Source organism: Fistularia commersonii, chromosome 34 (assembly GCF_037954325.1).
Source record: "Fistularia commersonii isolate RoL2024-O1a breed Wild chromosome 34, RoL_Fcom_v1.0, whole genome shotgun sequence".
In the NCBI taxonomy this organism is placed as follows: domain Eukaryota; kingdom Metazoa; phylum Chordata; class Actinopteri; order Syngnathiformes; family Fistulariidae; genus Fistularia; species Fistularia commersonii.
The window spans coordinates 1,515,501-1,539,461 of NC_141317.1; the positions used below are offsets into that span (position 1 = coordinate 1,515,501).

A 23,961-nucleotide genomic window follows, 5' to 3' on the forward strand; every position below is an offset into this window, starting at 1 on the left:
AATCAAAAGGATTGAGCATTTTACTGAAAAATATAAACAATTTCATAAAGGGGCTGTGAAAATCAATTCATCTAACATTACAAGGCATGTAAACTAATGGTAATGTCATTTAGGATGTTACGCTCTCTTACTCATGTATCATCATTTTCTGTTTCGAGCAATTATTTGCAATTTGTACAAATAATTACACCCACTCATCATGGCAGTTGGCCAGGTTTATAGACATGCTTGTGCTGCAAGATTAGAACTTTCACTCCTCAGACCGACACTTTTTCAAATGGCAGTTAAAAAATGATTATAATGCACGAAATGCTATCCAGCCTGAACAGATGCCTTTTTATGCCCATTTGAGCATTTCAGTGCACGTAGCTTGACTCTTTGATGGAAGGCTGCCACCACAAGCGTGGCCATTTGCAGAAGCCGCCGTATATACACTTTTGCCATCTTCATCCTCCTGTGTGCAATTGCCCTTTGATATTCCATTTCAAGTGGTCTTCCTTGGTAATGATTCTTCTTCTTCTCGCGGTAACATCTTTTCTGTATTCAATCATGGAAATATATTGTAAAGTCCAAATGTGCCTCTGAACTAAAAAACTCTTGCATTTGTATTTGCGTGATGGACTCACTCAAGCAAAATAAAAAAATTCCCCTCTCTGTGTAATTTTATTGTTAATGTCTTCCTCTATTGAAATAACATTTAAAAAATCAGAAATAAAAAAATGGAAAGTATTAAAAACAAACAAAAAATATACCGTCTTATGATAATGTATCTGGATTGACTGTGATACAAATCTATACAATGTTTCCACATGAATCGATACTTACCATATCTGAAATGTAGCACGTTATCCCCATCAATTTGTGTCTGATTTCTGAAAACCATACATTCTTTATTCTAAAAATTAAGCAGCCATTTGCAATGAAAGCTGTCTGTAAAAAAAATCTGCTACTTAAGGAGGCATGCTGGTAAATACAAGCTTCCTTCTGTCTGTACGTGTTTTTTGTGTATTTACAACACTGGCTGAAAATAATATATACTTAACCACTACTACAAACACAATGAACATAAAGTATCAAGGATTTCAACCAGTTTTAGTCATTTCGAATAACTTGTAAATTACCATGGGAAAACAGTCCAAACTTTAAATGTCAGTCATGCTTTGTAAAAGAAATCAAAAGCAACAGCAAATAAACTGCAGCCATCCAAAAGGTGTAATAGTTTGGTGGAATTATTGCTGGTGTTTGTTTTCTGGGTGAGTCTCATGTGGCCGGTGACAACCATGGACAAAAAAACAAAACAAGGTACGTCATACAGAATAAAGATAAAAAACGCATGAAATAGCTTAACTAATTAACATTTCCTGTGCCTCGTCAATGAATAAAAATCAGTTCAATATTTTTCTTTTTTCTCAACAAGTTAGTTTCTGGCCAGTCTTCTGCTCTAATCCTCAGACTACTTTAGAAGTGTGTGTGTGTGTGTGTGTGTGTGTGTGTGTGTGTGTGTGTGTGTGTGTGTGTGTGTGTGTGTGTGTGTGTGTGTGTGTCTGTGTGTGTGCGAGCATGGAGTAGTGGGTGGGGTTGTCACAAGCATTTCAATAGGCATTGCTGAATCTATTCCAATAAAGGGAAGCAAAGGTAAGCTAATATGACAAATATGACATCAGCTAATTTCCTGTTGTTCTTGCAGATGTACCGACCAAATTGCAAACCAGATCCAATCTGCTTGACATATCAGGACTTTGCAAAGGAACCAAAGTCACCCTTTATAAGCTTTTATTAGCCCCTGGTAACCGCTAGTGTCTGCACAGCTTTGGCATTCATTACCGGGCCTTAGTCATACAAGTGCAGTGTGTGCTCGTGTCCTTTTCAGACAGCTGAGCTTCCCGGAGAATGAAAAGGGAGTATACGTATTTTTCTCTACCGTGGTCCATTTTGTTTTTCATCCAAACAGTGTGGGCTGCAAGTGTCAAATGAGATGTCGCAGAAGGACAATCCACTGACAGAGCGTCAAGCGTTAGTCTCATTCAGTGAGCAGTAACTCTATGAAAAGAACGAATCATTGCTACACTGATGTCAGCTGTGCATGACTTCAAACCTCCACAAAATTTCTGTGCATATGAAAGCATTTCGTATAATCATCAAACAGATAACAGATGAGGAGGAAACATAGTTTGTCTACTGTCTACTTCCACTCCAGTCAGTTAGGGTTCATATACACTACTTTGAAGACAATGTTAAAATCTGTTTTGCATAAAGCCGTTTAAGGATACATGGTATTCACATAAGGTAATTGTCCAATGTTTTGGTGGTAATTCCTGGTCAAATCTCAACTGCTCTTCTGTATATATGCATGATCGAGAAAAGTCACACATCCACTGTGTTATCGCGATTTTCCAGGATTTAAGTATTGCATTCTCATGAATGAAGCGTCAAGGCAGCACGGGCCATTGTGTACCTGAGCTAGCCTCAGGAGGGCAAGGGCCAGTGTCTCCCTGCATCGGTCCCAAGCCCGGATAAATGCATTAGCTTGCATTAGGAAGGGCATCAGGTGTTACATTTTTGCCAAAACCAAACATGCAAATCAAACCTAATAATCTCATACCAGACTGCCATTGGTACTGACCACCTACACATTGCCAGTGGAAATTGGGCTACTGTGGGTCGAAGAGGGAGAGGAGGAAGGCGTATACGGAAGCAGAGAGAGAAGAGGAGAGGCAAGAGTCTGGGACCGAGAGTAGGGACTTTGAATATCAGGACTATGACAAGAAAATGTATAGAGTTGGTTGACATGATGCAGAGAAGGGAGGTGGATATACTATGTGTCCAGGAGACGAGCTGGAAAGGTAGTAAGACTAGAAGCTTAGGACCAGGTTTTAAGTTGTACTATTATGGTACTGACAGGAATAGAAATGGCGTTGGAGTTATCGTGAAGGAGGAGTTTGTCAGGAATGTTCTGGAGGTAAAAAGAATGTCAAATAGATTTATAAGTCTGCGACTGGAAATTGAAGATGTAATGCTCAATGTTGTTAGTGGCTATGCCCTGCAGGTGGGATGCGAGTTAGAGGAAAAGGAGAAGTTCTGCAATGAGCTAGATGAAGTGATGCAGAATATCCCCAGAAATGAGAGAGAGGTAATTGGTGCAGACTTCAATGGGCATGCTGATGCAGGCAATAGAGGGGATGACGAAATGATGGGCAGATTTGGTATACAGGATAGGAACGCAGAGAGACAGATGGTGGTAGACTTTACAAAAAGGATGCAAATGGCTGTAGTGGAAGTGGCTGTGTTCCTGTCTTTACACAACTACCCTGTCTTTATAAGAGCAGAGGTAGGAGCACAAAGGTAGATTACATCTTGAATATTTGGGGTAACCTGAAAGAGATCAATGACTGCAAAGTAGTTGTGTGATTGCAGCCAGACAGCAAAGGATGGTGGTTTGTAGGATAACTCTGGTGACAAGGAAGATCAAGGGGGTAAAGGTAGTCCAGAGAACAAGTGGTGGAAGCTGAAGATGGAGGAGTGTTGTATAGTATTTCGGGAAGGAGTTGAGAAAGGCTCTGGTGGGCAGGGAGAGCTTCCAGATGACTGGACAACTACAGCTAATGCTATCAGGGATACAGGTAGGAGAGTACTTGGTGTATCATCTAGAAGGAAAGTAGATCAGGAGACTATACAGGTCGGCAAGACAGAGAGAAAGAGATGTAAAGGATGTACACCAGGTCTGGGTGATTAAGGATAGAGAGGGAAATGTATTGACAAATGCTAGAGGAGTGAAGGGAAGATGGAAAGAGTGCTTTGAAGAGCTGAAGAATAGGAAAATGAAAGACAGGTAAGGGTAGAATAGGTGATTATTGTAGACAATAAAGTAGCAGAGATTAGTAAAAGTGAAGTGAGAAAGGCATTGAAGAGTTGAAGAGTTGGTCCTGATGATATACCTGTGGAGGTGTGGATGTGTCTAGGAGAGGCAGTGGTAGAGTTTCTGGCTAGATTATTCAACAGGATCTTAGAGACTTAGAAGATGCCTGAAGAATGGAGAAGAAGTGTGATGGTGCCCATTTTTAAGAATAAGGGTGATGTGCAGAATTGCGGCAACCATAGGGGGATAAAGTTGATGAGTCATACAATGAAGTGATGGGAAAGAGTTGTGTAAACTAGACTGAGAGCAAAAGTCAGCATTTGTGAACAGCATTATGGTGTCAGGCCTAGAAAAAGTACTACAGATGCAGGTTTGGCTTCGAGAATGCTAATAGAGAAGTACAGAGAAGGTCAGGGGGAGCTGCATTGTGTTTTTGTAGACCTAGAAAAAGCAAAACAACAGGGTGCCAAGAGAGGAGCTCTGGTATTGTATGAGGAAGTCTGGAGTAGCAGAGTAGTATGTTAGACTGGTGCAGGACATGTATACTAGCTATGAGACAGTGGTGAGGTGGGCTGTAAGGGTAACAGAGAAGTCCAAGATGAAGGTGGGACTTCATCAGGGATCAGCTCTGAGCCCCATCCTCTTTGCAGTGGGGATGGACAGGATGACAGATGAGGTTCAACAGGAATAGGAGGTTTGCTCTGGAAAGGAGAGGAATGAAGGTTAGTTGCAGCAAGACAGAGTATATGTGTGTGAATAAGAGGAGCCTGGGTGGAATGGTGAGGCTACAGGGAGTGGAGAGCAAGAAGTTGGAAGATTTCAGGAACTTGGGGTCAACAGTCCAGAGCATCGGAGAGTGCGGAAAAGAGGGGAAGAGATGGGTTCAAGCAGGTTGGAATGGGTGGAGAAAAGTGTCATGGGTACTATGCAATAGAGGACTATCAGCCTAATGAAAGGTAAGGTATACAAGACAGTGGTGAGACCAGCGATGCTGTATGGAATAGAAACAGTGACAATGATGAAAAGAGCGGAGGCAGAGCTAGAGATTGCAGTGATGAAGATGCTAATGTTCTCTTTGGGAGTGACCAGGATGGATAGGATCAGGAATAAGTCGATCAAAGCAGGACATGTAAGATGTTTTGGAGGGAAGGTCAGAGAAGCCAGGCTAAGATGTTTCGGTCATGTACAGAGGAGGGATAGTGAATATAATGGTAGACGAATGCAGGAATTGGAGCTGCCAGGCAGGAGGTCTAGAGGAAGACAAAAGAGAAGATTTATGGATGCAGTGAGAGAGGACATGAAGGTTGTTGGTGTGAGAGAGGAGGATACAGAGAATAGGGTTAGATGGAGAAAGTTGAGAAGAGATTCTCATGGATTTGTGTCACTTGTAAGGGATTAAACCAAATCAAAGCTGTATAGCTTGTCATCATAAGCAAGAATCACATTCCAATATTACATTTGAACAATGGATCATTTTAAAAATCCATTCATTATATAATTTTATTTCCAAGTGACTGCCTGAATGAGAGTAGATGAGTTGTTCAAACGAAGCCATTCGATGGTGAATGGTAGTGAAGCATGTATGAATAGTTCCTTATTTAATGAAATTAAAATTCAAATGGAGGTTATGTTTTAAAAAGGTCATTCAGGTCAATGTGTATTGAGGCGATAACTGTTACATACACCAAATAAAGTAATTAAAAAATGCAATTAGAGTTTTAAGTCTAAGATAAAATACACAGAATAGCATTGAGCTTCTTTTCATGGAATAAAAAAACTGTAGCAACTCTACCTTGTCTTATTGAATTAGTAATATGAATGCATCCCATATGAAGGAAAGGGCAGCATTCAGAACATTCTTATTCTTAATATCATCCTGTTGATAATTTGATATCAAATCATTCGGGTTTAGAAGTGATTGATTACTTAAAGCCATTCCGTGTTCCTGAATCTCTGCTCAGTGTGAATGTAATAAACACCTATAAACCGTGTTTCAGACCTTAGCAATTAATGCGTACATACTTATTTCCCTCGTACCCCATGTCAATGTTTTTGTTTAGATTAGGGTTTCTTGTATTTCTAACCTTAAACAAAAATATATTTTTCTGATTGTTGAACATTGTTTCAAGATTAGGTGACAAAACCTTCATTCCAATGATAGCCTTCAAATACAAAAAACAATGATTATATCAGCAGTATCTTTCAGAATTTGCGTCATGACAGTTTCAGGTTCAAACACAAAAAGGTGTGTGCGTACGTGCGTACGTGCGTGCGTGCGTGCGTGTGTGCATGTGTGCGTGAGTGTGTGTGTGTGTGTGTGTGTGTGGCAGTTCTCATGAGACTGAATGAATAAATACAGATGCTACTAATACAAGGTTTATTAACCAACGACATCAAGGTTCAAAATTATTATTCTACCAATAATATCAAAATGAATTACATTTCCTGTAACAACATTTAAAAATACAATAATTCAATCTGGGTGTCTCTCTGCATTGACTTCATAGTAATGACATTAGTGTTTTAAATCACACACACAGCTTGTTGTTCCCAGGTAAAGCCCGTACCTTGCAAAGCCTCCTTGGCACGGTCCAGCTCCTGTTCCTTCTGGGCCAGCTGCACACGGAGCTCAGTGGCGGAGAGCACGTCGGCCGAACAGCTTCCTTGGGTCTCCTCCAGGTCCTTACTCAACATGTCCTTCATCTGCCGCAGCAGGTGCACCTCCTCCTGGAGCTGTGCCACTTCTTCTCGCAGCAGAACTAGAACATATAAAGAGAAAGGAGCTTTAATGGGCTGGCAAATTTGAAGCATATATTTGTGGGTTTTGATTCAACCAGGCAGCCTTAATGGAGGATACTTTTAAAAGTACAAATACAATTCAAGCAGCAAGGCTATAGTAAAATAAATAATGGACTTCTGTCTTGAAGAGGTGTAATAGCTTGCAATGGCAGCACAACCCAGAAATGGTCACGTTTAAAATGCAAAATTGATTTGTTATAACCATAGTGATCACCGTGGTGTCAATTTATTGTCAGTAATAGGCAGCACCGGGGACGGTAGGGTTCACTTGATGAAGAGAAACAACACATTTAAATTATAATGACATTTTTCAGTTGAAGACTCCTCTTCAACTTTCTCTGTGCTGTAATAGATGACGGGGAAAAATGAAAGAATTCCATAGCTGTTGTTTTGGAATGCTCCCTTTGACAAAAAGGAAACAATGCAATTAGAAAGTCGCAAAAAGAAACATCTTTCTCAGAATTTTATGAACTGAACATTTTTCAAAGTGCATCTCAAGTTGTGCTAACAGGACAGATGACTTCGTTTACTTTTGAAACAAACCTTGACAGACAAATGTCACACTTTGATACCTGAAATCTCCAGAAGGAATATCTAAATGTAAAATATGCCTCTTTAAAACAATTTGTGTCCTTGTCAAGGTGGAGAATATGGGGAATATTTCACATAGGGATGAGTACATCATTCTGCTAAATTTCATTCATCCTCAGGGAAGAGGGGGAAGATAGAGGAGCCCCATCTCAGACAGCTATATGCTATCAACCGCCTTAAATAAATCACACTTGGAACTCTCATATTTGAACCGCGCTATTACTCTCTAAAAAAATCATATCAATTAGATGTAAATGGGACAGGTGAGAATGGGGGACCAAATATGCCAAAATTATGGGTATAGAGGAACGGGCAAATAAAGACAGAATAATCTGACTTTAGAAAAAATGTTTCGATTATTCATCGGTTGAAAATGTGAATATAATTGGATATACCTTTGAAAGGAATATTGCATTCAGGCTTTTTTTTTTGTTGCACATTCATAGCCAAAGATGTGACCTGCATTCAGTATCCAGTGGGGACTTTACTCTCAGTTTAGGTTTCTGGAGCAGAACAAGTGTTAAAATCTGATTTTACCTTCCTGTAACCACAGGTTTGATAGGGTAGGTCACAGCACTAGAGTCAGTTCAGCAAGACAACAAACTATGACAAAGCACAACAAAGTGTATATGTGACGCCATCTAATGCATTTAACAACACATTGTTCACTTCAGCTTCCCTTCCAACACTTACATGAATCTTCAAGACCACGTTGCCATTTATAGAGCATGCACCTGTTTCTCAGGCTTTTGAGTCCTTTAATTTATGCTTGCTGACTAAATGTATGTAGTTCAGCATAAAGGCTGCCCCGCTACATAATGAAACCAAAATGTAAAAGTGGTTATTAGGAAAGGGGGGGTTAAAAATAAAAGTGTCAGTGACCGGATTGTCATTACACAGAGCTATAGTTAATGGACCTGATAATAGAACCACATTTTACAGAGCGACTCAAGCAGCAATCTCATTACTGGCTGACCAAAGACCTGTTCTAGAAACAGTACACGACAAGATGTTCTTAGATGGTGTTTAAAATTCTGTGATCCCAACAGGCTCTATTCAGTCACTCACTTTATACCTTTCCATGTGTAGATTACGCAAATGAAGCAACAAGGGGACCTTTTTTTAATGACTCCCCATAAAGAAGTGGCAAGTATATAGAGAAAGTGTTTTTAAATATATATATATATAGATAGATAGAGAGAGAGAGAGAGAGACATAGAGAGAGAGAAAAAAGCTAAAGCACAAGTGAGAAGGAAAATCACAAAAACATACACAATTTCATTTCAATGGTATATTTATAAAATTCACTTTACTAGATACTGATCCACATCATTACCTCCCACATTATGTTATGATAACTGAGGGTCACCATAAAAAGCATACCTATAAGATTTATTATGCCAGAAAGAACAAGATAGCAATGACAGCCTTTCCCATCGTCGATAAAAGCTATCAACGAGAAAGTTACATTGCAAGTGGACTGGACCGTGGTAGATTACTGCTCACCGTTATTGAGCACATATGGAAATAAGCGTTCTAATTTTTATCTCAATATCTTTAAAAACTATTCATTAGAACACTGAAACATTGAGATGGATATTGCACATGACACCTCGTACCCGTCTTACATCACTAAATACAGGTCAATGGAGGTAATTGAAGAGAGCGTATTTTTCAAGAAAAATGACTAAAGTAAATTATTATTAGGTGCATGTTCACTCCTCGAGACAGTGGGAGGTACACCGATGAACTGTCCATCCTCTGCCCTCTCCCTCTAAAATATACTGCTGTAATATATTTTTAGTAATTTATGTTAGTTTCACATTATAAATAATCCTTTTGAAAAGAAAGAAACCCACAGGATATTTAAAATTCGAAGCTATTTTTTATTGCTTTGCATTAAGTTTTCCAAAATGTGCGCCATCATTTATGGTCCCTCTGATTTTATAGTCCTCTCCTCTGCAAGCCCTTTGACAAACCCCCCAAGCTACACAACACACAGCACCTGACACATGCAAAAGCCTTGGGAAAACCTTGACCGTGGGTCATTAATTTAAACAAAACCTGTTTTTGCTTAACCATTTTTGAGTGCTCACTTGTAAAGCGCAACGACAAGGACATGTAGCACGTCCTACCAGCATTACTTAACACCACCTCATCATGATAACATGCCTCTTTGTACAATCAAGTAATATATAGTTAAGTCTAAAAAGCAACCAACTATCAATGAGTAATATCTGCCGACTTAAATGAACATTTTTGATTACACATTGATCAGTACAAACAGACCATACTGAAAATAAAAAAATCTGTCACTCAGTATACTTGAGACCAATGGTTGAGGTGAAAAAAAAAACTAAGGTAATATCAAAATGTGCCAATTTTAGGAATATACAAGATAGATCTTGAACAACAAGGCAGATAATTCCTGTGAGTTAGCATGGCTGCAGGGGTATAACAAAGCGTCAGTCAAACACAATTTGATGGACAAAGAAACGCAAGAGTATTGCAAAATCTCTGTCCAAACTGCCACATTGGTATTAGCGTGAGTGTGTGAAGCAAGCTCTCTAGATAAGACAGTTGGGGGAGGAGGGGTGATGAAGACTGCGGCCTATTTTTCAATGTCTACATAGCCTCTAGCTTGGCAAGAAGCATACACTGTAGCCCTGCATTACAAATGACACTCAGAGTGGGAGCTTCCCGATAAGCGCAATCTCTCTTGCTCACCCTCCAGGACTACATGCAGCTCATTCCCATGGAATGTCCTTTCTGCCGGAGTTGCTAACTTTTGTCTCCTGGCAGATGTGAGGTTTAAAAATTGAGCTTACTTATATGAATGCAGAATAACTGAAGCATGCTGCAGAAAGAGGCAGTGTGGCCATAAGAAACGGCTTGCATGTTAATGAAAACTTTGACTTATGGCGGGTTGTCCCAAATTCAACTGAAATCTAAAACTCAACTGAGCTCTAAGAAGTCATTTCAAAATTGTGCAATGCATCAGACTATCAGGATGCGATTATTGGGATGGGCTCAATCCAGTACATAACACAGTATGTACACATTATGTATAGACGTTATTGTAAGTTGTTGAGCTTTGAGGTTAATAATTACTCCCCTCTATTAGGAGTACTGCATTGTTACGAGGTGGCGCTGAAACAAAGGAAAAATGCATTTCCAGGGCAACATTATAGTCATTTAGTATCTATTTTACAGTTCACTAAAGACATAAACAGCTGCAGTTATGTGACTAAAGTGTGAAGAATTAAAATCTTCAAATTGATTTATCTTCAAATTTTAACAAGAACTACATTTTTACAATATACTAATATATCATTACACTGGCATTCATTTGTGATTGATACAGTTGGTAATCATTACTACATGAAATAAAGGTTGGACAGCCTAGTAGCTCTAAGTACACTTTTATATGGGTGCAATATAACTAGTTTCATAAAATTACAGAATGTGTACTCAGTTGTTTAAAGTGTTACTCATTAGTCTTACCTGCATTATTACAAGGAGACTCAATTGTTATGCGATTATTCAGTAGACATTACTACATGATAACATTAGAACAATGATAGGACTGTGTTTTTTCACAAGGCGTTGTGAAACTGTGCATTGCGACTTTCATAATTTATGTAATAAAAAATATAATTCTGCTATGTGCCTCCCAAAATCAAAGGGTTCAAGTACCTAAAAATGTGACCCCCAAACTTCATGTTTGGCATTTGCAATTTATATTTCTGTTGGGAGTGAAAAATATGCCAATGAAATATGACTAGGAACTTTCTTCCAAGGCTTAATGTGTTTCTCTGAACAGTCTTACACAAAGTGAAGTGCCACAGGGATTAAACTGACTAATGGTGTCTGATCTTTGTCTGGAACTCGATCAGCAAAGAAATATGTGAATTCATTGAGCTTACCTCCTCTAAATCTGGCTTCATTCCATTTAAATTCCCTAAACAGGCTTGCCTCGAGTTATTATGATTCATCGAAACAGTAAATAAAACCTCAGTCCTCGGCCATTGATGTAAATTACATCCTAAATGTGTGCATTTGCATAATAGAGGCCATGCATCAGCTGACATGCGATTGGTACCAGTGAATCATGAATCTTATCACTGTCATCTCCTATTTGTATGATGGGTGAAATTGTCCTCCTAAATGATCTGGCTGCCTTTGTGTGACTGTTGTGGTATTGTAGAAACTATTCATAAAAATGTTGTAAAATAGATCCGCTTTTCTGGGGACATAAAATCTGTCATCTGCTCCTTGGGCATAAATATTTGAGAAGAAAATGGGCTTTTTCTGAAATATGACATCTTCCACTTTGTTTGACCATTTTGAGACCCCCGAATTTTACACTTATTTTAAAAACCTATTATTGTCTCGGTCCACGGTTACGACTATTAACTTTTAACCGGTAGATACATCGATAACTGTCAGGATGCGTCTCTCGGGAGCCGTTTCTAGATTATGCATAAAGGACCTTTCCCTTCTTGCCTTGCTTTTTGTTCTTTCCAAATTCTCCTGACCTGTTCGCTTACACCTTCCACTCCATGTCAGAAAAACAGGGACTCAGAAACCAACGTTGCTAAAGGTCAGAGGAGAATAGTTGCCACAAGGCAGCTGAAATTGGACTTGGTTGGACCATGATTGGAGGTCAGAAATTGATCGGGAATGACAGTAGGTGTCAGGCTCGGCTGGGGTAAGGGTGGCAGGAAGTGTTCAGATTGGTTCTGACACAGCGGCTTGGGCTGAAAGATGGTTATACTCAATTTTTCCACCGGCTGGAAACAAGACCCATTAACAGAACAATTATTCTAACATAATTCTCATGCGGTCAGCTGACTGAGAACATACAAGTGCACAGTATTGAGAAGTTGATGGCTATAGAGAGACAGCCACTCACCACTGGAGATTATATGGTTGCAAGCATTGCACATTTTAGACATTGCCTGGACGGAGTTTCTAATCACTGTTTTATGGTCAAAAGAACAACCTGAATCAAAAATTCAGATACATCAAAAAGAAAAAGAAGAAGATAATGAGGGATACTTAGGATTGAAGAGTACAGGCAGGAGGAGCATCCCAAGAGATAAAGGCCAGCATCCCTTTTTTGTTTTGGTGCAGGGAACTCAGCTGTGACACTGCTTGAATAATCACACTTATGCAGGTAAGGTCTAAAACTGATCAGAGATATCACACTGGGATAAAAGTTTAACTCTTCGCCGCATTTTTCTTTCATTTGGCTTGAATTTATTTTTAGAGCAATTTGTTGACACCAAAGGAAGTAGATGAGAAACGAAGGAATGATATATGCAGAATATCTTTGTAAATTGGAATGATGAACGGAAGCACATATTTTTACTGTAGTGGCTCATAAATTTTCATTAACTGTGACCACATCTACTGCCAAAATGTTGACAATCTACTGTTTAGTTATTTATAGCTCAAAAAAAATGACTTGGATTTGTGTACTTTTTAATTGATTGCTTTCCACTGCTTTATAATTTGCAAAAGCGAAACATAAAAGCACTAATGCTATTAATTATAAAAGGCAGCGGGTTTACCATATACAGTCCTTCAATATGGTCAAGAATTAAGTAAGATTTGAATATTTAAAAGAATACTTCACGACACCAATGTAAATGGCTATCTATAATTCAGCTGAAACTGGAGTCCTCAGGTTCACTCATTCTGCTGAAACTGAGATCCCTTTGCTTCTGCAAAGCCAATATGACATCAAGTTTCTTCCAATAAATCAATGAGAATCAGCAAAGTTATTTCATAGAATTCTATAGGCGAAAGCCTTCGAGATTAAACATTGCCTCTGACATGGCACGTTTTCCACAGCATGATTATGCCCCTGGACTTTTTCACAATTTGATGGTGGAACCTCCAATGCACTTTAAAAACGTTGATAAAGCTGTATTGTGTCCATTTCCAGAATCGTATCTCGCTTCAATATCCCTACATTTCGAAGTTTAAATAACAGTAAGCACAGAGATACAGTGTGAGAAAAATGTCTTGACATACTACTCACAAAAATGTACACCTATGCCAGGCAGAAGGCTTGTTGGGAAACTGCCGACTGTTTGCCTTTCACATGCACGTCCAAACAACGATTAATATGTGACCTTTTATTCCTAAGGGTATCTGTGTCCTCAGGAAGAAAAAAAAAAATCACTTTAGAAAATCTGTATTGCAAATGATTTGTCACTTGAACCATTCGACCTGTCAACTCGTTCCACATTATCATTTATTTCTGTGCCGTATGAACCTCGCCAATGACTTATGAACCATCACTGCAAACAATGTCTACAATATGAATGTAAGTTTCCATACCAAGTAAATGATTGTCAAGAGTACAAATAAAGCACATCAATATGTCACATGCGGGTTGAAGAAGCTGAATGCCCATGTGCACATTTAGTAGTAGATATTCAAATTATATTTCATAGGACCTCTTATCTTCGATGAGAAGCCGGCGTCATTAATGATAGTCAGAAAGTAACTGTCTTGCTTGCACATGAGCGCAGGTGGACGCCAGCACACATCCACACACACAACCTTTATGGGCCATTGATAGCAAATTCATCAGCGGCTCACGATGGAGGTAATGCCAGAAGTCTGACTGATGAAGGCAGCCTTCAGTGTCTGCTCTGTCTGGAAGTGCTTTGCTCTGGATTAGCAAGTCAATTCTCATGAGCAGAACAATCTCCCTGTGTTGCCTCAGGAGTTGACAAGGTCACGCCTGATGAAAAGGAGAAAAAAGGGGAAAACCACAACTTGCCTCAGGGCACTCTATCATAAAAATCAGACTTTAATGCTCAGTATCAATGGAGACAGTGATGAAGAGAGATTGGTATTCAGAATAACACATAAAGGCATGAAGTGCTATTTACTGATGAACACAACCGTACAGGCTAGTAGTAAGACCTCTGGCCTGTGGCCCCATGTAAAATCCCGGATGCTCTGAAGTTGGAGGATTATATTAGGAATACTTGATTTATGAAATTGAATTTATTGTAACATTTTAGAGGATAGGGTTAGAAGGAGGAAGATGACTCACTATGGAGACCCCTGAGGGGAATAGCTAACAGGGAATTTTATACCCCAATGCTCACATCATCCTCAAAGATTCCATAATGGAAAGCTGAAATTGCAAGTGTTCCAATGAACAGTAGCTCCCCAAGATCATTGAACGGATTAGTTTTAAAAATTAAAGAAATCAATCAATCAAAAAAATTACCTCAAGTGACTATATGTCAGGAATGGGAAAATGTAACCTGAATACCAGGCTGTCGTCATGAATTCCTATCAAACGCATTTGAATGACAATGTCAGTGACTTCGTGTCTCACTCTGGTCTAGTCAGTCAGTGTCGATCAAGAGGTCCACACTTTAACATCACAGAATCCGACGTCCACATGCTGGCAAGCCTATTTCATGCTTCAGGTCCTTGGAGTAATGGGGGCTGAACTTGTGAGAGAGTGGGGTTAGAATGGAGCTCAACGTTGAGCACAAAACTGATTAGAGGGAAAGATAAGCAGTAATCTTAGACACATTCCACCACAATCTGTGTCTCTCAGCTTCAAGCACTTTGGCTTGTGGATTATATGCGGAATACACTCCAGAAACTGTAGTGCAGCTATCTGAAGAATACATACAGGCTTATGGGTGGGGGGGTGGGGGTGGGGGGTGGGGGCTTTTTTCTGTAATTGATTGAATCAAATGAACGTATATCTATACATTGGTTATCTTCATTTTTGTTGTATTACATAACCAGCCATTTATTTAATGTTTACTTTGACTACATGTGGTACATTTTCTGTCACGCAATTCTATCTTCCGTCTCTCGGAAAACAAACAACAAAAGAAGAAAAACAACACACATCTCATTTCCCGTTGTTCCGAAGTGAGAGATGTAATGATAAAGTGCACAGCTTTTTCAAATTCTTTGGTGAGATTAGCAGCCAGAGTTCCATGAACCTCACAGCTTTGTAGCTCAGACCATGGCACTGAAGAATAGTCTGGCAGAGGAGTTTGGCAGAAGATACCAGGCTGGATGGAAAGAATAACTGAGAAACAAAAATTAGGAGTCTGCAAGCTGAACAAAATTGTAATCTTATAGTGAAGTACAAATGACGGTTCGGACTGGCAAGTACTCACATCGTCTCATTATTGACTTGTTTTGTATTAGTGGGCATTTTATAAAAAGAAGAAAAAGGTAAAATACAAACTAATGCATTATTCAGACACTAGACTTGTCGAAATATTGGGAGATTTGCATATTTTGGAATGACTTATTATACTAACCCTAGTGTCATGAAATAAATGGATGCTTTGCTCTGTTGCGTTTGCCAGTTAGAAGCTACTGTTTCTTAATGTCTTCCAAAACTCTTATGGCAGATATGATGAGAATAATAATTTGCTGCATCAGGACCGGCAGCAATTACTGCTATGGTGATGCTGGGTGAGTTCTGTTGGTATTAAAATGTGAATAAAAGTGAAAGACAATTTTTTATTCATGATTTCATACAGGCTATTTTTGTTTTCCTCACATCTATAGTCACTGCTTTTTGCCGTTCACTCGTTCAAATTGCTGAATGTTGTTGGTAACACTGCACCATTATATTTACCTTATCTTCAAGAGGCGTTGTTATTTAGCATATTGCAAACAAATAACCTGATATACTAGTGAGGTTTTGTGCAGGAGTTGGTGTCAACCTAATGATAAAGAAGCTTTTTTTTCTCTCCCTCCCTCTCTGATGCTATTGGAACAATGCACAAATTGTGGCTTATCCTCTAAAATATTGTGTAGCGAGGACTGAGCCAAATCTAATCTCGACAATCTATAAAATCCAACAGATTAATCATATTAGCTGTTTGAAAAGATGTGCCAAGACAGGTAGCTCCTGAGCCCGAGCTTCTGTGTTTGCATATATTGCAGACATGACCTTTGGTACAGAAAGCTAACACTGCTGTTATTTATAGTCAGGGCTGAATGGGAAGGTAAAAGCTGCCTCACCATGGATATTCCATAAATTTGTGGATGACTCCACACACGATATCAGCAAACTGTATGAGGTAGCTTCTAATACGGAGAGATTTTCAGGCACTCCCCCCCCAACAAATTACAGGATGGAAGTGTATAAAAAATATTGATATAGGTACTAAATAATAAACCTCCTACTTCTTAGGAGAAGCAGTTGTTTCTAGTTGTTTCCTGTTTTTATACAGGTTTTCTGCTAACCCCTTCATTAAATCAAAAATATGTCACCGTGAAGTCCCCTTTCAATACTAAGAACCAAATCAAACCATGTACTGTACATCTGAGCTGCAAAAGGGAACTTAAGGATATTGAAAAGGCAGCTGAAAGTGGGGATTCATTTATGATAGTAAAAATCAAGCAGTCAAATTCATCAAAGCTTTTACTTTTCAGAAAATGTTATGCGATACCTCATAGCCTGACGCTTTCATGGATTAACAAGTAAAAGAATACATGTAAACACAAACAGCTGGATCAAAAATGAATCACTCCATCCTCCATGCAGTATCTGACTATTTCTTTTCTTAACAAATAGCAAAAAAAACTGATGATACCCGGTGATCCTCAGCTCTTTTCACATTGTCATCTAGACTGTGGGCTGAAACAATCCAGCAAACATCTAAGGCAGCTGCTTACTTTATCACCAGCAGCACAGTTGGCAAAGGGCTGCAATTACACTGTTCGGACTTCTCTCACCCACCCTCGCAATTATGCTGTCAAAGTGAGCTTGCCGAGAACACATGAAGCCACACTTTAGCGCACAAGCACAGATGGACCTGCATAAAGATGTATGTAAGAGCTAATTCACACACGTGGCCCTGACCTGATCCTCCCAAGTGTCAGGAGTAGAAACCAACAACAGCTTCTGTGCCATTACCTGGTTCACAGCAAGTGTTAATGAGACGGGTTAAGTTCATGCTGACATCATGTCACTCATCTGGAAAATGCAGCTTTCTCTCTGAGTGACAAGTTTGAGATATAAGGGAGAAATGTAATCTGGAATAATTTAGGGCGTAGTTATCTGACTGGTAGACTAGCAGAGTTGAGGACCTGGGATCTGACTTGGAATAAATACAGAGCAGATCAGAAAAGAAAATTTCTTCCATTATCCTTGGATATAACCAACAGCAGGCCTGATTATATATATTTTGCAGCTATGGTTACAAGCGACGGTGGATTTGTGACTAATGTTGTCCAGGTCCAGTTGAAAGGCAGACCACAAATTACCCGAGCGGTGCACAGATGCTGTCACAGAAATGTGAGAAGGAAAGGTGAGTAACTGAGAACAATTAGAAATATATAACCACACCTGGGATAGTAGGGTGTTGGCAAAGACAGCCATCTATAGCTCAAGGGTGTTTGTTTTGCTCTGTAAGCACTAATTTTGTCACAACCACACCTTAGGGTTAAGCTTGAGAGATTTACATGACCTGCTTGAAAAACATTTCAGTTTGACCAGTTCTAGACCACATGACAGAAAACATAGACTTCTGACACACGATGAACGTTTATCTGTATTGTGGTCGGTTGTTTTTCTTTGAGGCTGAAGGGCAGGTGAAGAACACGGATAGAATGCAAGTATTTAGGGTCAAAACAACGACTATTGTGGTTTTCACAAGAGATGTATCTTAGAGAGCTTGAAAATGTTTTTACAATGAAGCCACATTAGACTAGTCCACCTAGTTAAAAAAATAAGGTTGAATCAACTGTAAATGTTCTCCCAGACAAAATGTGCTGACAACAAACTGACATCACATTCACAGTAGAAACAAATCACAATGACTTCTTGCTGTACAATAGCAGAACAAAAACAATTGAAGAGAAACCCATTGTAAAGACAACATGTAACTGTAACCAAGTCAATTGTGAAAGTCTAGATAAACTCCTGACTGTGTTGGCTCAGCCATGGCAGCTCTGTCCTAATACATTTCAAAACTCAGGTAAGAGTCAGGTCATTGTTCTCCATTCATATTTTATGGGTCAAAGGTTAGACATTCAAATCAAAAGACGCACATCTTGAGATGTAAGACAACACAGCGTTTCCTGGTCTTTGCACATCGTCCCTTTGAAACCGTCTCGGGTCATAATTAACAATTGATCACGGAGTCTCAGGATCCTTGTTCACACAACAACTACACTGGGGTCAGTGCAGGTTAAAGTCTCCCGACGGCTCGGCTTGAAACAGATGACTGGCTGTGTGACTAACTGTCATGGCACCTGCAAACACGATACTCTTCAGGCTGAAAGGCAGAAAAATCACCCCTCCTGGGCAATTTCTTTGGTGGGTTAGACCACCCCGTACTTTCTCTGTAAAAACTTTAAAAGTGCTACACTGAAACTTATCAATCTCCAGTCTAATAGCGACAGAGTGATGGCCGGGCTTGTCATTTATACTCAAACTCACTCACCAGATTTTCCTTGCTCCCCATCTAACTTCATCCCCTCCTCTGAGGGGAGTTCTCTAGCGGATTCCAGGATCTGTCAGGTGTGTGCCGGGTCCTTTCACAGTCCACAAAATCTTCGCTCTCAAGCGCCCCTTTCTGAAACTCCCACTAGCTATTTTCTCCACGTTAAAGTGAGGCTCAGTTGACACCAGGAAATACATCTAGGTGCTGCTACTGTGTGTATCCTTCTGAGTATACCTGCTCAAGTCAACTCCCTTGGGTTCAGTGACATAGTACACTTGGCCCCTCCCCTTCCAAGGTGTAACTGCGTAAGGGGGAGGAGGAGCTGAACAGGGCCGTTACTATGATTTTTCAGCATTACTCAAATCCACGTACACAAACAGATAGCAGGAGGGGAGGAGCCGAGCTCCAGTCTAAGCTGGAGGGGCAGGTGAGTGCAGACAAGTGGCTGCACTACAACACGCCTGCCAGCTGTTGACATACCTGAGGGTTTCAGTAACCTAATGCCTATGGTACCGTGGAAACAAATGCCCGCTTTCAGAATGATCAAAGCAAGGGAAAGGACTTTCTGAAAAAAAAAAAAAAAGAAAGAAAAGATTTTGTTTTAAAATCATCCAGTCAGTTATATCCGTTGACTGCCGATCTATCATCTTGACTAATCGCCGGCATTCAAACAGAGTAAAGCTAAAGCCTGAGAAGCAATAATGGCAGGATTTATAAATAACAACCAAAAGATAAACACCGGATATTGTCTTCATTTGCTGCACTTTAAATACAGCCCCTTTAAGATTGCAATAAACTATCTGTGTTTACATTTCATTGTAAAGTTAACCCTGAAAAGCTGTCAAAATCAGGAGGCTAACATACTTTCAGGTCTACAAAAAGAAATATCTTCAAGTGTCAACACACATTCTGCCTGTTTTACGAGACTGGTGCTGATAATTCTCAAATAATTGTCTATAATACTATGATAACTCTGATTAATTGGTCAGTAGTATTAATATCATGCATTAATTGTGAAAGAGAAATGAATAACTGTTTCCAGTAGCCCTAGCTACGCTTTTTAAATATGTTGTCTTATCTCAACCAACAATCAATACTTCATGGATGTTTTTTTTTCTGATGCCAAATGTATTCAAATATTTCCTCTCATTTTGCATTTTTTCCTGACGGCATGCTCACAAATTGCTGGTCTACATTCTCCATCGACAGAAAATCTCGGTCCAATATTGAGATTTTTCGTGTGGGATTCAGGATTAGATCAGACAGGGGCTTCACATTTCTTCATAGAAGAAATTAAGGATATGCAAGAGGAATCCCTAGCTTATAACTATTGACAACTTTTTGTGTATAGAAGCATTAAGCTGTGATCCTGTGGACCTTCTATTGATCGTACTTTGGGAATTTTGCACTAGAACAAATACCAAACTGTTAAGTTGTTGATTCATTATGAACAACAAAATATGCTCTCTTTATATCCTTTGAATGAGAGACATATACTGTAACTGGTGTGTATCTGTATAAATTAAATAAATTTAAACACTGTGTGGTTTTAACAAGTGCTCCCTGGCCCCTGAGTGTCCTCAGCTCAGCTTGCAATTCAACGCAAAGCTGTGTTAATCGTCAAGGTCATGAAAACTTACATGAACATTTTTAAAATAATCTTCTGGAGCAGGATGACAAAACAATGCCAATTGTGGAATTTAATGAAACTCTTAAGATTATTGCTAATGTATCTATTAATTAATCAACTGTAATTAACCACTGAACTCTGCTTAATTACATAATTCATTGCAGCCCTGCCTCTGCTGCACTGACAAGGAAAGGATGTTCAGCATTAGTTGGTGAAATATCACAAAGCTGGCTGTACTGACTGATATTGAGCAAATGTAGAAAGGTCAAACATGTACATTTCAGTCAAATTAACCAACATCTATTCAGTTAGTGAATTAAAAAAACACCAAGGCATCTTCTGCAGCTGCAGTGCACAGCTAAAAATCTGCCTGCGGCACTTAAAAATATGCAATTTAAGAATTAATCAGTACACCGTTACTTTGTACAAAGCATAACAACTGTCAAAGAAAACAATGAATTGTGTTATTTTTTTGACTGTGAAAAAAAACCCCACAAAGGATCTAAATACTGAATATTGCATCTAAAAAGTGTTTGTGTCTCCCTCTCTATTCTCATTGGGTACGCAGAAGATCAAAACATGAAATATGTGCGTAGTTTTGATTTGTAATGTGCTCATGTACGTTGCTGCATAATGAATGATTATACAGTACTTCAAGACAACAGAAAAACTTTGCTCCTCACATGCCAGAACAAATCAAAAGATATTCTTTGTACTAAAGTGATGGAAACAAGGCATTGATTTTTCCTGGATCCTATTTCCTATTACAGTAACAACACCATGCTACTAGATGTCTGCGAAGAGGAAGGCCACAAGAGTTATATTGGTTATAAAGGATGTGGTGTCACTGCATACAGCACAACATGTACAGATTACAAATCCAAGGATAAGAGATGACTCAGGATTTTGCCAGTGTGGGGGAAAAAAACCTCTAATAGTGTAATTTATCATATGAAGGTGTGGGTTGTAATGTTGTTTAAAGAATTGTCTAGTGAGGTCTGATAAATGATTGCAGAACCTTACCTGGATGTAGTGTGACCTGAAAATAGATGATTTTTCCTACAAGGAGTTAAAGCATCTCAAATGAGGTCAGGTTGAGGAGGAAAAATGATCATCATCTTGATCAACGATGCTTGCAAAAGCGAAAAATGATTGGATATTTCAAATAGGCAGTAGTGTTAAATAAATTTGGTTGGCACAGTTTCACAATGGATGACTGCAAGTAATATACTACACTATTCTAAATCCATTCCTGTTGGGAAAAGTAGGTATGGAGGGTAAAGGGTAAAGTTAGTATGAAGTGGTCCAGACAAAGCTCAGCTTTTATGAAGATAAAGCGCAAGTCAGCAAGTCTGTTGGATTTCCTTCTGAAATGAATGTGCTTGGCATGAGCTGGCTATTTACAGTATAGTAAGACATCTGTCAAATGTCACGAGGAGACAAGAGATTTGTTTGCTTTAACTCAGATGGCTTGAAATGCTTGAAGATCCTATGGGAAACAAACTTCCCTCTAAGAGGTAGTTCATTAGATTTTTCACTCACTGGCTGGTTCCTAAAAATAATTTATCAAAATGTTTTTCTTGCTCATTTTTTAATTACTTTAGAAAACATTTTATTGACTTCTTTTGCCCGCAAAATTATTCTCCTGCCGTAGCTCCCACCTAACCGACCGTGCCTAACCCTTACTTTACTCTTCTGTTAAATGGTCTTAGATTATATTTATTGATGATGTAGATAACAGGAACTGTCGTTTTTCTCAGGTGGCTCAACACATATAAACATATTTATCTTGCAATGACACAGGGATACCAGGTAAACACAAGTTACTAATGTCAAGGATTCCTCGAGAGGAGCCAGGAGCGCTGTCCCCCCAAAGAATATTAATAGATAAAGCCAGGCTTGTTTTGCAGTCAGTACACACATTACGTCTAATAGCAGTTTACAGAACACCTCAAAGGCTAGCAGAAATGCCTGTGACTGTCAAGAAAACATCAATCTTTTTATTGTATAACTGAATTATAAATAACAAGTATATTTGTTTATATGTATTTGTGGGAGCATGAAAAGATAAGCATTAGTCATTAGCTTGATTGGTATTGTCCTCCATCATTAGTCAGCTATGCGTTGTGTGTGTGTGTGTGTGTGTGTGTGTGTGTGTGTGTGTGTGTGTGTGTGTGTGAGTGTGAGTGAGTGATGACACGTGTTGGATCTCCGTCAGATAACTGCAGAGGTCTGAAAATGCTGAGTATGGGACTCCTGATGATCTTCAAGGGGTCAATGCCTCTCCCATGACCTACTTCTCCACTCTTACCTCAGGCAAAACACAGAAAGGGTGAAGGGTGTGTCAACTCTAAAATGTCCACTTTACGTCTTAAATTTGCCATGGGACCAATGGGTGTGCAACCTGAAGAGTGAGTCTAAAGAGTGCTATACCTCACCTGCCTTACTTCTTTGCCTATTGTCCAGTTCTCTCGCTTTTCAATTAGAATGTTCAATAATCACAGGAAAGTAATCACCAGCCAGCAGACACTAGTCATATCTCTTTCAAACCTCTTTTCCTTTCCCTTTCCCCAATCCCTTTCCCTTATCGCCATTGCTGCTGATTCATTACTGCCAGGTGTCGGCCCAGATTACCTGCCCATCGGCAAAGAACCATTTAAGGGATGGGCTCTTGACAATGGGTAACCGGTAGCACCAATGAGCTGTATACCTGGTCATGTCTTAGTCGAAAGTGAAACTCCAAAATAGATATAAATATACCTCTGGTTAGACCGTGGAGTTGCAGTCGATTAAAACAAGAACTAACATTGTTAGGCTACTCTCTCATACGCAAAGAGAGCAATTACCATATATAAGCAATGGGAAGTATAAGAGCATTTTAAGCAGTCCCATATTGGCCATCTGGCAGTTTTAGCATGAACCAGAGGGCCGGACCACTTAATGATGTGCAAGGCGAGAGACAAATTTCTCAAACAAATAACCAATCAGCTACAGGCCATTTGATGGTAGGGCATAGTGTTCCCATTATATGTTGAGACTGAAGAGGCTTGCCAAAGACTAATTCATCCCACCAGTCTCCTGGGCCGGACTCAGTTCCCTGGCTCTTTCCCAGTGTTCTTCGACAGCCATCCACTCTAGACATGGGAGCCCGGCAACTCTTACATCTTTTGTAATTGAAAATAAATCTAACAACTGTGACTGACTGGAAAGCGCTGCAACGGTCAAGGCTATTGTCTTATTTGAATGGAAAGACAGGGAAAAGAAGAAGATGGTGGTACTGGAAGCATGCATTTCACTTTAAATTTTGCAAAAATATAATTTCCTGGGAGCTATCCTCCAGATTCCCATTGAGGATTTGGATCCTCCCACCACAGCCTCATAAAATGCTGTGTGAAACAATAGGATTTAAGTGTAGGCTGCAAATGTCTTTCAATACTTTACAGCTTAGTCAGAATTCAATTTGTGTATAATCATCAGGAACAAAGTATTTACTAGCCTGAAACTGTATCCCGTGCTTCTCCCTTCCATGGGATGTACTCCTCATATAGATATGAGAGCAAATCCCGTGGAAGGGAAAGGACAGAAAGCATGTAACATTTACCCAACCTTTTTAATCCCAA

At 39.4% G+C, this 23,961-nt stretch overlaps 1 protein-coding gene across 6 annotated transcripts in view; it reads right to left on the bottom strand.

Moving 5' to 3' along the window:
* Window positions 1–23,961, bottom strand: part of kazna (kazrin, periplakin interacting protein a) — a 179,340-nt gene that overhangs the window by 22,765 nt on the left and 132,614 nt on the right. For 5 of the 6 annotated variants that reach the window (XM_086141291.1, XM_086141289.1, XM_086141292.1 and 2 more), the window contains one exon: window positions 6,424–6,615. In XM_086141291.1, the coding sequence (XP_085997417.1) occupies window positions 6,424–6,615 (192 nt within the window). Of the gene's footprint in view, window positions 1–6,423; window positions 6,616–18,711; window positions 18,904–23,961 lie in introns of those variants that run through there. The other variant, XM_086141295.1, reaches the window with a different exon arrangement.